Genomic DNA, 14,413 nt, shown 5'->3' on the forward strand with positions numbered 1-14,413 from the left:
GGGTCAGGGTGTCCTGTAGAGGGCCTGCCGTGGATGTTACTGTGAGTCGTTGAGTTGAGTGAAGAAGTTGAGATCCAGGTTGAAGAATTTCACGCATCAAAGGGGACAAAGTGGGAAAGAGATGATGGGCGGTCAGCAAATGAGACCAAATGAATGTAGATTACATCTTGATTTAATTGGTTGTGTCACTATTTATTGACTGATTCTTCAATTTGATGATCTTTTCCTTCTCTCAACACTCTTCTAAGTTGTCACTATAAAGACAAATTTACAATGTTACAGGATAAGGCTGGTGCCGTTCTATGTTTTTTCTTATTGTCAACAAATCCTACGAAAAAAACAAAACCAACACTGTGTTAGTCCTTCTCTCAATACCCTGTCTGTGGGACTCAGCTCCAAGCCCATTCGTTCATACTGAAGACGTAATTATAAAATAGAAACAGTCCGTAATTTCCTCAAACAGCTTAAGCGTAACTACAACAGGAGGAAATAATGGATTTGTTTGGGATTATTTTCAGCTCCAGTATTTTACACCACAGGCTGGTGTGTGTGGGAATGACTCAAAATAAACTGTGTAAAGAAGGAACATGTCACCCAGTGCAACGTGTGGCTCGTTTTTAATACATTTTGGACAACTATGCAGCTCTGTTGCACGGAGGAATAATCAGGCTTTGGCTACGCAGACAATACTTGATAGTGGGATGAATCCATTCTTGGTTCAGTCTTTTCACAGGTTTTGTTGGCAATAGGAAAAATAAAAAGCAGCACCATCCTCATCCTTTAAAACCTTTAACGTAGTCTAAGTAATCTTAGGTCAGTAGTCTAAGTAATCTAAGGTCAGTAGTCTAAGTAATCTAAGGTTGCAGCAGAGATTTTGCAGCCTGCAGAATAATTTCCTTTCATTCTCTGTCATCTTCTTTGTATCTCCTCTCTTCTGCCTCTGTTCCTTTCACCCAGTCTGTCTCTGTTGGAGGAGTTGGACTGTAGTTGTAATGAGTTGGAGTCGTTGCCTCCCACTATCGGCTACCTGCACAACCTGAGGACCTTCGCTGCTGACGAGAACTTCCTCTCAGAGCTGCCACGGGAGGTAGGACGATCAACACCTAATGAACACTTGCACATCCTCATATTATTTAGAAATGATTTAGTTGATTAAAGGGCAGGTTCATTATTTTATTTTTTTGAGGTTTTTAGATCATTCTTTAGCTTCACAGTGGTGTTCCTTATGTATTCAAATCCTGATCATTAAAATTTTGGTCGAAGTACGTATGTTTCAGTGTCAAAATGCTATTTTCCTAAGCCCTTCTAAAACGTAAGTTTTTGCATTATGATGCTGCTACATGCACAGTATATATAGCCTACAGCCTTATAGTCAGTGTATTAACATGACATACAGTAACTTAGATGGCAGTCTGCACGCTCCCAGTTTGGAGAATCAGACAGGAGTACTGGCACTGAAGCTAAGCTATATACTGCTGTGTGGACACCACGTTAGTTTTGGATCTAAAAGTCACACAATAACACAAACTAACCGATCGATGCAGCGGTAGACCAGCAACTCCTGTGTTCTGCGGGCCCCCAGACTACATTCACAAAAGCAGTAATTTTACCTCGCAGAATGCTGGAGTATACATACAACCCCACTTCAAAAAATCAGAATAAACCCTTTAAGTTATTTCCAAACTTAGCACGGCTAACTTTGACTCAGCTAATGCTAGCATTCACATTATTTCAAACCGTATTGATTAGCTTTGATTATCTTAATTTGGTTACCTATGTCACTGCTTTTTGCAACAGCTGAGTGGGTGTTTCCATTTGAAAAAAACGGAGCAGAACGCAGATGGACCCGCCCTTTAAACTATTTTGATAATCGATTCATTATTCAAGTAATTTTTTAATCAAAAATGCCATTAACTTTCTGCTTTCCACTTCTCGAATTGTGAAAAAGAGCACTTAATCGAGGAATTTGTTAGCAGCCTTAATATTCTTCATGTATAGTACTGTAACGCAGCTTGTTTAAAGGTGTCCCTCATGCCTCAAGATCATTTTTAGTACTGTAATGCGATCTGATGGTTTATATGTGTGTTTCAGATCGGTAACTGTAAGAACGTGACGGTAATGTCGCTGCGGTCCAACAAACTGGAGTTTCTTCCTGATGAGATCGGACAGATGACCAAACTACGAGTCCTTAACCTCAGTGACAACAGGTACACACACACACACACACACACACAGTTGACCAAACTATGACTCAGTAGTGACAATAGCTGCACACACACACACACACACACACACACACACACACACACACACACACACAAGCAAGCAACACTTTCTCAATGGCCGTTTTGCTTCTGTAGCTGCTCTCACGGCCTGCAGTTGCCATGGGAATGGGTGAGTGTGTTGCCATGGTTACGTGTTCTGCAGGCTGTACAGTGCGTGGGCATAAGAAACATCTCTCTTTTCTTTCTCACCCCTCCCTCCCTCTCTCCCTCCCTCCCTCCCTCCCTCTATGTGTCTCTCTCTCAGGTTAAAGAATCTACCGTTTACCTTTACTAAGCTGAAGGACCTGGCAGCTCTCTGGCTCTCTGACAATCAGGTATCTCCTCCCACACTGTTACCAAGAGACTGTACATGCTAACTAGTATGCAGCACAAACGCACACAGCTTCAATCAGATGACCAGGCCTTTATTTGAGACAGGCTATTTGTCTCCTATCTGATCATATTTGTTATTAAAAAAAGACACTTTCAGTGGAGCAAGTAGTATTATACCTCCCAGGAACACTTTTATTGTGAAACATCTGCAGTAAGTGTTGAGTTTCACTTACATCAGCTTATTATCTAAAAGGCAAGTTGCAGAAGAGTAGATCACAATACATGAAGTATGGCATGACCCTGTACTGATGAAAATACTGCTGTGCATACAATACATTATATTGAATTTACCACAGCTGCCATCATAGTACTAGTGATTTTACGGATCCCTCTGTCTCTATTTGTCATATGTTTAGTTTTTGGGACCCATAATTACTTTATAACATGCTTTTTTTGGATAATTAATTACATATAAATCTTCTCAAAAACAATGTTGAGACTCCATAACAAAATAATAATGAGAATGCAAATACTGGATAAAACAATCTCTGGTGTAAGTTATGTAGAGTTATTCCTCCATCCATGATCACATATTATTTTGTTCTCAACTACGCTATTTTTCACGATACAAAAATATTCTTCGTGACATTTAAAGTTTAGTTTAATCAAAGTAAATGAAATTGAAATCTAAGTCACCACAACACTGGATCCTTATTGAGCTGCTTAAGAAGAAAGCACATTTAAAATTCTAATGCAATTTGTAAAATGGCAGTTCAGTCTTAAATTTACATTTAAAATTGGCACTAATGTATGCGTATCCTGTAACTAAATTGAACCCAAATGCAGTAATGTCATGTTCACTTGTCATATCATGCATTGCAACTGACAGCTTGAATAATCAAATACCAACAAAATTGACATTACATTTTTCTGCAGTGCAGAAGAGTTTATGAGTGGCTTTCTTTAATTTAAACAGAAAGTGAAAATTCCATTGCATTACTATTAGGCCTTTCAATCCTTTAAAATAGATTAAACGTGATTAATTGCATGATCGTCCATAAGTAATCACAATTAATAGCACTTTTTGTGTACCTTAAAGGGAGATTTGAAAGAGAGATTTTTTCAAGTATTTAATACTCTAATCAACATGTAGTTGGTAAATATGCATGCTTTATGCAAATATATGTATATATTTATGACTGGAAATCAGCCAACAACACAAAACAATGATATTCTAATTGATATAATTGATTCAATCAGGCTAAATATTGTCCATTTTTCCTTGCCAAAATTTTGCATAAGTTTGAGCGTTAGTATGACATGGTTGGTACCAATGGATTCCTTAGGTCTTGTAGTTTCATATGATGCCAGTATCTACAACCTAAAAATTGCATTAATGCATTAAAGAAATTATTGGCGTTAAAATTAATTTGCGTTATTATCATGTTAGTTTTGACAGCCCTAATTAATATATTTCAACTTTTTGTGTGTGATAACATTTATATTTACAGCATTATCATTTTAATATACATGTATATCAGTCAATGTTTATTTTATGAGGTGAACATGCAGATTAAGGAGGCATTCGACAATTAATTTAAGTCACTGTTCAGATTGCAAAATTAAATTTGGATTACAGATATTGGCAGGCGGGTTTTGTTGCAAGTCGAGCTCTGAATAAACTGAAGTTTCCTGTAGCCAATCAGACATTCTAATAACCATCTTTTTGTTTCACAATGTGGTCAGTGGACGTCCCCACAAGAATACTAATATAAATGTGTGTGTGTGTGTGTGTTTGCAGTCCAAGGCTCTGATCCCGCTGCAGACAGAAGCCCACCCTGAAACCAAACAGAAGGTTTTGACCAACTACATGTTTCCTCAGCAACCGCGACATGATGAGGGTACAAACTGTGTGTGTGTGTGTGTGTGTGTGTGTATGGTTATGTGTTTGGGTAGACATTTAAAGAAGGTCACAGGATGTTTTGTATTTGTTTTATTACACTTAGCAATACTACAATGTTAACTTTTGTTACATTATAGGATGTTATGTGCTCTGAAGTTGTTGTTTTTGTAAATGAACGTGTGCATGTGTTATTTGTGTGTTTGTAAATGTACATATGACTTGAATGCAGCAGTATTTGTGCAGAAATAAGCGTGTGTCCGACAGTTAGACCTATTGTTTAATAGCAGTTTTAACCATGTCCTTGATGTGTGTTTATATGTGTGTGTGTGTGTGTGTGTGTGTGTGTGTGCGTGTGTGTGTGTGTGTGTGTGTGTGTGTGTGTGTACAGATTACCAGTCGGACAGTGACAGCTTTAATCCTACTCTGTGGGAGGAGCAGAGACAGCAGAGGATGACTGTGGCCTTTGACTTTGAGGACAAGAAAGAAGAGGAAGACAACTCTGGGAAGGTCAAGGTCAGCTCTTTCTCTCTCTGTTTCTGTCTGTCTGTCTGTCTGTCTGTCTGTCTGTCTGTCTGTCTGTCTGTCTGTCTTTCTTTAGAGTAGCTGAGCAGGAGGGGTCATATGAGGCAAACAGGGTTTATATTCAAGTTCTGCAAAGACAGCGTGAACTGAGTGGCTGCTGGAGAACCTCCAACTCTTGAATTAGCATGAAATTCTCCAGGTTGAATCATCAGGACAAACAGTGAGCAAATGTACTGGAAAGAAATGTGTCTCATTGAGAAAAAGTCAAAGATACAAGACTGTGGGAGAAACTAGAGAGAGAGAGAGAGGGAGAGAGAGTGAGAGAGAGAGAGAGAGAGAGAGAGAGAGAGTTTGGGATCAATATGACGACTGTGGTGTTACTTTATCCCTGATGTTATGTCTGATTTCAACTGCTGAGGCTCATGGGTGCTGTAGTATTTGTAGCTATTTGACATACAAAGGTGATAAAAAAAGTCATGATTTCTCTGTGATGAGGTTTAAATATTATATTATAGAATTGACTTAATATCAGAATCAGAACTGGCTTTATTGGCCAAGTATGTGTGCACATACAAGGAATTTGACTCTGTTTTTTGCATTGCTCTCATAGACTACTTACACAGAAATAGACATAATATCCGACTTTAACCCTATAGTATCTATATAGTATGTTTTGTTGTATATATTTTCTTTGTTGTATGTATTGTATTTTGATATTTATTATATCAACCGCGGTACTGGAGGGGGCAACAAAGCATTCCACTGCAAAAAGTAGAGATATGTTGAATATGTGACAAATAGAAACCTGAAACTAGTATTGTTAAATGATCTAGGATATTTTCACGTTTGTGTTGAGTAACCTCAAGGTTATATTTTAAAGAACCAGTGTGTAACAATTAGGGGATCTATTGACAGAAATTGAATATAATATTGATAAGTATGTTTTCTTTAGTTTATAATCACCTGAAAATAAGAATCATTGTGTTTATGTTAGATAAGAATGAGCCATTTATAGATCCTACACACTGCTCCTTTAAAGTAAACTTTCAAAAGTGAATTCACAGTTCAAAATATATTCCGAGTAACATTTAGTTCTTCTCATATTACTATTATGATCTCTTCTGATTTGTCTGAAACATTTTTGAACGGTCAGCAACACAATGTCAATTAACAGCCATTGAGAAAGAAACTAGAAAGGGACAACATATAAACAATCAACAAGTAATGAATGAAAGAAACATTTCAACAGACTGTTTTGAAGTTTCACGTCGGCAAACACCCTTTTTTACATCATTCCTACTTAATCTTTGCTCAGTGTGTGTTCTGTGTTTGCACGTTTTGCTGAACCCATTTCCATTGTTGTGTGTAGGTGGAGATAAACCTAAAGCGCTACCCAACCCCCTACCCTGAGGACCTCAAGAACATGGTCAAGTCAGTGCAAAGCCTTGTGGGTAAAAGCGTACACGCCGGACACGGGCACCAGCACCAACACCAGCACCAGCATCAGCACCAGCACCAGCACCAGCTGAGCACAGGCACTGCCACCTCGGCAGGAACCAACATGGAACACACACACCTCAGCAAAGAACAGTACGAACCACCGTGGCCCCTGCCTCCCAAAGAGGTAGGAAACACACACACACATGCACTCACTCACACACATGTATTTAATATCACCACACAATACATATCAGTGTGTCTGCAGGATTGAGATCTGTGATCATAAGACACGCAGAACAAATTATTTGAGCGTGTGTGTGTGTGTTTGTGTTTTCCAGGTGATAGACAGAGAGATGCAGGACTTCTCTCAGTCTCAGCTAATGGATCAGGGATCAATGCACAACTCTGGCATTGACATTCCCAAGAGGAAGGACAAAGAGGACCTGACGGAGAGCTCTGAGGTTTGTCACATAGAGTGCTGCACACATATATACACACACACACACACACACACACACACACACACACACACACACACACACACACACACACACACACACGCACACAGTAAATTTAAACAGAATTGTTACCCAATTTCATCCACCTTTACAGCCATATTCATGTCTCTTGTCTTGTGATTTTTACAGTTATCAGGGTAAGAATTAAGGACAATGTAGATAAAATGTATACCTAAACATAACAGTCAGTGTTGTCTAGTGGTGTGATGCTACACAGATCACAGCACATTCTCTGTTAGGCTTAGTCCACACGTACACAGGTATTTTTGTAAACTGCGTTTGTCCTCCTTCATTCTCAAAAAAAATCCCGTCCACAAAAGCGCGGTTTAATGAAAATCTCTGTTTGTATGAAAACGCAAAAAACACAATTGAAGCGCTGTCAAGGCCAGTGGGCAGGTTGGACCACACACACACACACACACACACACACCGGCAACGGGGTCTTTGTCGTGGGAGTGTTGCGTTGGATAATGTAGCAGTGACCTCAGTAGCACATTCTCTGCTCCTCCATATAGTGGAAGAGTAACTCTACATTTATGTGTGAAGATGTGAAAAGTCATGTTAGAAAGATTTCCCACCGTTCCATGGATGTGTTTATGCTGCTGTTGCATGACATGTCACCTCATTAATGACACCTCACAAAGGAGATAACGGAGCACACTCTGACATTACAAACCAAGAACTCCGTCTTCCCAGTTAATACTGAAAATGGAGTTTCTGAAAGTCTTCACCCTGGCTGGAGTTTTACAAAAGCTCCGTTTTCAGTGACCTAAAACGGCGATTGCGTGTGGGCGAAATCCCAAAACGCATAGAAAAAGCTACGTTTACAAAAATACCTGTGTACTTGTGGACAAGGCCTTTCGTTGTAGTTGATCTACAAGAAGTTATGAATGTATTCACATCAAAGTTAGTATGCATTTGCGCATGTATGTGCATCCTCAAGGCAAGAGACAAACAAAACGGGCACACACTCATAAAAAAACATTCACTTTAGGTGAAAAACTCCACAGGGTTCTTTTAAATATACCAGCTACTGCTAAATACTTGCTAATTAAAATGCTCATTATTTATCTATTTAACTTTTGAAGTTTTCAGTATCAAAGCATATCTGATGACCTCTTTATCAGATCGTTTACAGCTTCCCACTTCGCCAGCTTTGACTAACATTAGCTTCACAGACTGACGGGACAAGCAGTCTCCTGATTCAGAGCTGTTTTATTTATAAGGTTAAAAAATTGATGAGCTTAAAAATGTAACTGAGCGATTCTGGCTGCTGCTCACTATCCACAACTTGGTGGTCATTAGCCTATTAGCTCTCAAGCTGTCTCCAAGGCCGTCTTACCTGTGGGTTTTGTCTCTCCACAGGACTCGATGGGCGGCTCTCCCAACGACATCCGTATCTCTGACATGAGGCCCACCCTGGTGGAGCCACCGATGTACAAACCGAAGGTGGTGCTGCTGGGGAAGGACAAGAAAGGTACTGTATGGTGCTGTATATGTGCAGCGACACAAAGAGGCTCATACACACGCATGTAGAAACAGTAATTTAATGTAGTCTATTGTACAGCGCTTTGGGGCATGTTGTAATAGTGCCCACTAATTAGTCTCGGTAGAAAAGCCGATTAATTCCAGCACATAACAGAGAGCGGGAGGGAATACCATAAACCTCTACACTGAATCTAGATTCCAGTCTAAAGTGTGCTCGACCCTTTTTACTTATTTTGCCCCGAAGGCCTCAGTTTCATCTGAGGTAAACCACATTTTTCTAATGAGCCCAAAGCTAATTTTACAGCCCTATCAAAAATCAGTTTCTTGTTCTAAATAATTTACTGCCTTAATCCCATAACAGTTTATTATCTCTTCTCCGTGACAAACTGTTGCTCCGTCTAATTCAGAGCTCCGTCATGTAATCTACTCCTTTGTCAGGGAACTCGCTGTGAAATGATTAAAACTAAAACGGCTTGTCTGTCCCGGTGAGGGTAAATTCTTAATGAAGGATCTGGTGGTGAAGTTAATAAGGAGCTTTCTTTGGTTTGTTTTGTCAAGATCTTAATAGGTCTGACTCATGAGCCCGCTGGCCCTGCTTTGCCTTTCTGCTACTGTTGTGTTTGTTTTGATGCTGCTTTCTTTCCACGTCTCCCTTCCAAAAGAGCTTCTCCTTCTTGATTTAAATGGGACTAGTGTGGTTAAATAAAGATTTTTCAAAACAGTTAAACACATTTTTTATAACCAGGCCGTGTCTTGCGTCAGTGCAGTGGACTCAATGTTGTCCAAACGTATAATGAGAGCACTGCAGGAATCTGGGTTAAGAGACAGATGACAAGATTAAGAAAGACATGTGATTCTTCTGCCTCTCATTACATCTGATGCAGTATACAGGCTTCAATGCAACTCATCCATTCTGGATATACTTCTGATGTTGTACTGTAGCTCTCATTAGCTTTTTAAGCTTTGGCAACATAGTTCACAGTTTAGTTTCATTATTCAAACAGCGAGCTGGGATTTGGGAGGATTGCTTTGTCCTAATAAGGGTCTGTATCTTTAACACAAGATTAAAATTATGAAATCGTGTTGACTTTCATATGAGGATCCTTTCTTAGCTCTGCCATAGCTTCACTCATGACCCTTTACCTCTTTCCCCCTTGACTGTCAACCTACACAAACGCAAACACAAGACGCATCTGGAGCTGCAACTAAGGATTCCTTGAATTATTATTATTTTATCTTTGATTAAATAGTTTAGTTTAGTTTGTATGCTTCTGAGCCAGCGGCAGCCGTGGCTGGAGGCATTATGTTTTCAGGTTGTCCGTCTGTCCGATAACGTGTCCATTTGTCATGGACACGTTATCTCAGGAACGCCTTGAGCAAATTTCTTTGATTTTGACATCCACTTGGACTCAAGGATGAACTGATTAGATTTTGGTGGTCAAAGGACAAGGTCACTGTGACCTCACAAAACATGTCTTTGGTCAGAACTGAAGAATTCATTAATTATGACAATTTCACACAAATGTCTAACAGGATAAAATGATGAAGTGATGACATTTTGGACAGAGATGGATGTAAACGGCAACATACAACCGTGAGGTGGTAATTCTTGTTAAATATCAGAAAATAGTGAAAAATGCCAATTGCAATTCATCAGAACCAAAAGTGAAGCCTTTAAATTACTTTTTTTTGTTTGGGGGAAAAAAGTAAAAAAAAAAGATTTTAAATTTACGATGCAATAAAACAGAGAAAAGCTCAAATCCTCACATTTGGAACTGGCACATGTCACACATTTTTGCGTAATAAATAAATGGCTTAAATGTCTTTATTAATTATGTGTTGACCAATTGATCGTTTCGTTCAAACACTGCACACATTGTTTCCATGAATTTTCACGTTAACATGTGGCCACAAGCTTTTGCTTAAAATAATAGTTACCTTGGGCAGAAATAGCAAAAATCTGTGTTTAGATTATCACATTCAAACACAAAATCTTTTTGATGTTGAGCATCTTTGATTAAATCAAAACAGAAATTAGCCCTGTCTGTTCATTCTTTTGAGATGTCCACATTATACATTCAGGTATCAATCAGCTGGGTACCGAAACTACTGTCACCGTGGTTTTAAATATGGCCACCAAAGTGGTTTAAGTCACCTGAACATATTCTTAAATCACCACCAATACAAGCAATACCACTGGGTATTATGATAAAGATCTGAGGAGAGAAATGAAAACCAGGGGGATAAGATACAGACATGACACAAAGGCATTTTAGCACTTGAGCACTCGGGCTATCAGAAAGAAAAGGATGTGACATTTTCCCTGAACAGCGCTTTGTGTCTCTCTGTCTCTGTCCAGAGTCTACAGATGAAGAGGTGGATAAGCTCCACTGTCTGAACCACAGCGGCTCCTCAGCCACCTACTCCGACTACTCACCCTCACAGGGCTCCTCCGGCTCCTCCAACCCGCCCGGCAACGCACACTCACACTCACACGCACACTCTCACGCACACCCACACACTCCCGCCCTGCCGGCCCCGAGCAAGGACCAGGCCCCTCAAACACACTGGACCAACAGGTACACACACACACACACACACACACACACACACACACACACATGCCTGCTTCATGTTCAATTTCATCACATCCCTCCGACCATCCATCATCTCCTCTTCTCTTTTGCTTCCAACCCCTCTCCAATCTCCTCCATCTATCATCCATATCATCCATCTATCCAATCGCTCCATCCATCCTCTCCTCTCTCCATCTTTCTGTGTCTTTCTCATCTCTCCGCTCGCTCAGTCAAGGTCAGAGAGTCATTAGGATGCTGCAGTCTTCTGTTCAGGATTCTCTGTCTTTCCCCCTCTCCACTCTCTTCTCCTCTGCTTCAAAGCTGTCCAGTCCACGCTTCATTACTATCTAGAGGATTCTTTTTTACACCGACACATAAAAAGAAGCAAATAAAGAGGCTTGATCCATCTACTGGCGTTGTTGTGATGATGACGTTTGACAGATTTGGAATTATATCAAAAACTGCACAAAGCTATGAACTACAACAAACATCTCAACTTAAACTGACGGACATATTTATTGACATTTTCAGTATAGCTTCAACGATACTGAAGATTGGAGCCTGATGTCGGTAACGATATTTGCATACCCCACGATATAATTTTTTTTACATCAACACATGACATAAACCCCGAAATTTGTTTATTGAACAAACCATTTTACAGTTTATAGTTTAAATTACAGATGTTTCTACACTACCTGAAACGTATCTTTGGGCATTTTCTTGTCATTGTCTGATTTATCGGTCTAATACAATCATTCCCAAAGACTGGCTCGGGACCCACAGGTGGGTTGCAGGAGATTTTATTAGGGTCGCCAAATAAATTTGCAGATTTTCTTTTATTTAACAGTTACTATATCTGCAGTACATCTTTGATCCACATGAGGGAGCCTGAATGTTCGTATTGTTCTGATAATTGTGGCCTACTTAAAACGTTGAATCTCATATGAAAGGCAGGCGTCCATTCTGTTTGTTTTACTGATGAGAGGAAAAAAATGAGAGTCTGTTTACTCCACAGAAATGTATTTATTTGGTCTCATTTAAAAAGTGTATATGTTTTCATTAAGACATGCATAAAACAAAGTTGTGATTTATCAAAAACTTACATCTCTTCAAAAAGGCTGGTTTACCCATTCGGATAATATAAGGTGATGCAGAAATGACAGTAAAAATAATCAGGAACATTTATACACAAATTCACTCTTCTCCCATTTAAAGATAAGGCCTATTGTGAATTGGGTCGTAATGGTTTGTCATTTTTAAAAAGTTTAGAAAACATTGGTCTAATAGGTCTAATTTTCAGTCTGATAATTATTTTAAAGAACGGTAACCTTTTCTATTTCTCTATCAACGTCTATAATAATGTTAAAATCTCATTTCTTCATCCTCACTCCTCCCATGCCTCTCCTCGTTCTAAGGAGCCCCTGCAGGTTGAAAGCTCGCTTTAGTATTTTTTGACATTAAAGTTGTCATTTCACACGCCCTGGGGTGATGTACAGATCACAATCTGTATACTTGTCCTTTCGTCTGTGTACTTGTGAAAAATGTGGTATTTGCAAACAGCGAGTGGCAGTGAGGGAGGTTGAAGGCATTAATATTTTCTGTTCAAAGCTGCTCTCAGAAACATTAATTACAACAAACATGGTTGTTGGCCAAATTGATCTTCCAGAGAGACATCAGAGAGAGGGAGAGAAAGTTATGCTGTCCCAGTGCCCATTGGCTCTGATTGAATATACAGCACATCATAATTTAGTGCGGCACTTCAGTATAACTCAGTTCATTTTATTATTTTCCACAGCATAATTAGTGTTTAATATTTTGTAACTTTGCAGGCTGGCTCAGTCGTTCCCCAAACCCATCGACTCCAAGCCCCTGCTGTCTCAGAGAGAAACCCCTCCATCAGGAACCCTGCAGCAGCGTGGGGATCGACGTCCACTGAGCGAGCCTTTTGATTGGTCTGAGGCCCCTCACTATGACAACACAGGTTTTGACGCTGAGGAGTCTCCTATGGACCCACCATCCTCGACTGGTAGTCAGGGAAACCCACCACTGGGCTCCAAACCCCGCCAGTCATCACACGGACGGCGCCCCCTCCTCCGGCAGGAACGAATCGTAGGTGTACCTCTGGAGCTGGACACTCAGACGCTCCCATTCCACGGCAATCAACGCTCTACTCCGGACAATGACCCACAATCTGGACATTCTTCCCAGAACCCTTGGCAGAACTGGACCAGAACCCCCAGCCCGCTGGAGGACCGAACCGCTTTTCCCTCCAAACTGGACCTGACGCCCACCTCCAGCCCCAACCCTGACCGCAAGGACCTGGATCCAAGGTAACTGAATGGAGCTCCAACAGTCCCACAGTTAGCCCTGAAATGTGTATGTGTTTATGTGGAAGGCTTCACGACCCCCGGGGTTTGTAGGTTTTCATTTCAGCCAACCGTTACAGCAGCATTTGTACCGTTTTCTCTGGTTGAAGGTGCAGCATTTTGATCAGCCTATCCGTCATACTCCTGGGTCTATATGGTAGATAACAGGGAACCAATGCTCTTTATCCTGTGTTTCGAAACTTTTCCAGGTTTGACTGATTCCACTCTCAAATTCTCAAATAATCAGTTGATTAATAAAAAAAAATGATCATCAGATAATGAACTTAACATTTATGCTTATTATCAAGCAAAAATGCCAAACATTCGCTGATGCAGCTTCACAAAATATAGACTCTTATAGAAGAGAAGTCTTTGGGGCGGCCCTTCATATTGAGGCGGTGACATGCAGAAATTTTGTGCTTGTAATCACCCGTTGTAACAGAAACACTTTCAAAGAATTGTTGCTACTGCTGTTCTGCTAACATGCTCACAGGCACACACAGACGGTTCACTCACTGTTGCTGCTGTTCAGAGTTTAAAAAACAAAACTATTCTTGGAGCTCTCCTCCGAAACCACTAAATGGCTACAGAATGTGACTCGTGGTCGCAGGTTTTATTCCTTCTCCGGCTCTCTCCCCCGGGGCCACGTCCAAGACAACGTTGACCAATAACAGCGCGTTATCCGCATGTGGCACCTGAGTACGTACGCATGTAGATAAACGGTTGTATCTAACCTGTCCAAATCCAGAACATGTAAGAGGCGTAGGTTTGTTAGCAACCTTTCTCGCCGCCATTCTAGCAACAACTTTGCAGTTAGAAATGACCAGACATTCGGTAGGCAGAGATCTCTTATTGTCTGTTAGCGAATGACGACACAAAATATGACAATTTTATATACTTGTAAATTTAATAATTTTCATTTCTTCTTTAATGTTAATGTGTATTTTTACAATTTGTTTTCATTTTATGATCTAGATAATTCATAGATTAATTAAAACAT

The 14,413-nt window shown here is 40.1% G+C and overlaps 1 protein-coding gene across 15 annotated transcripts in view; it reads left to right on the forward strand.

Moving 5' to 3' along the window:
• The window catches only part of lrrc7 (leucine rich repeat containing 7), a 132,005-nt gene that overhangs the window by 95,112 nt on the left and 22,480 nt on the right, over window positions 1-14,413 (forward strand). For 12 of the 15 annotated variants that reach the window (XM_074635020.1, XM_074635019.1, XM_074635027.1 and 9 more), the window contains 10 exons: window positions 958-1,087; window positions 2,092-2,207; window positions 2,530-2,599; window positions 4,399-4,498; window positions 4,889-5,013; window positions 6,392-6,646; window positions 6,801-6,923; window positions 8,346-8,457; window positions 10,828-11,047; window positions 12,877-13,377. In XM_074635020.1, the coding sequence (XP_074491121.1) occupies window positions 958-1,087; window positions 2,092-2,207; window positions 2,530-2,599; window positions 4,399-4,498; window positions 4,889-5,013; window positions 6,392-6,646; window positions 6,801-6,923; window positions 8,346-8,457; window positions 10,828-11,047; window positions 12,877-13,377 (1,752 nt within the window). The remainder of the gene's footprint in view (window positions 1-957; window positions 1,088-2,091; window positions 2,208-2,529; window positions 2,600-4,398; window positions 4,499-4,888; window positions 5,014-6,391; window positions 6,647-6,800; window positions 6,924-8,345; window positions 8,458-10,827; window positions 11,048-12,876; window positions 13,378-14,413) is intronic. The other 3 variants (XM_074635015.1, XM_074635017.1, XM_074635022.1) reach the window with 2 other exon arrangements.

The sequence above is a fragment of the Sebastes fasciatus genome, chromosome 5 (assembly GCF_043250625.1).
Source record: "Sebastes fasciatus isolate fSebFas1 chromosome 5, fSebFas1.pri, whole genome shotgun sequence".
Classification (NCBI taxonomy): Eukaryota; Metazoa; Chordata; class Actinopteri; order Perciformes; family Sebastidae; genus Sebastes; species Sebastes fasciatus.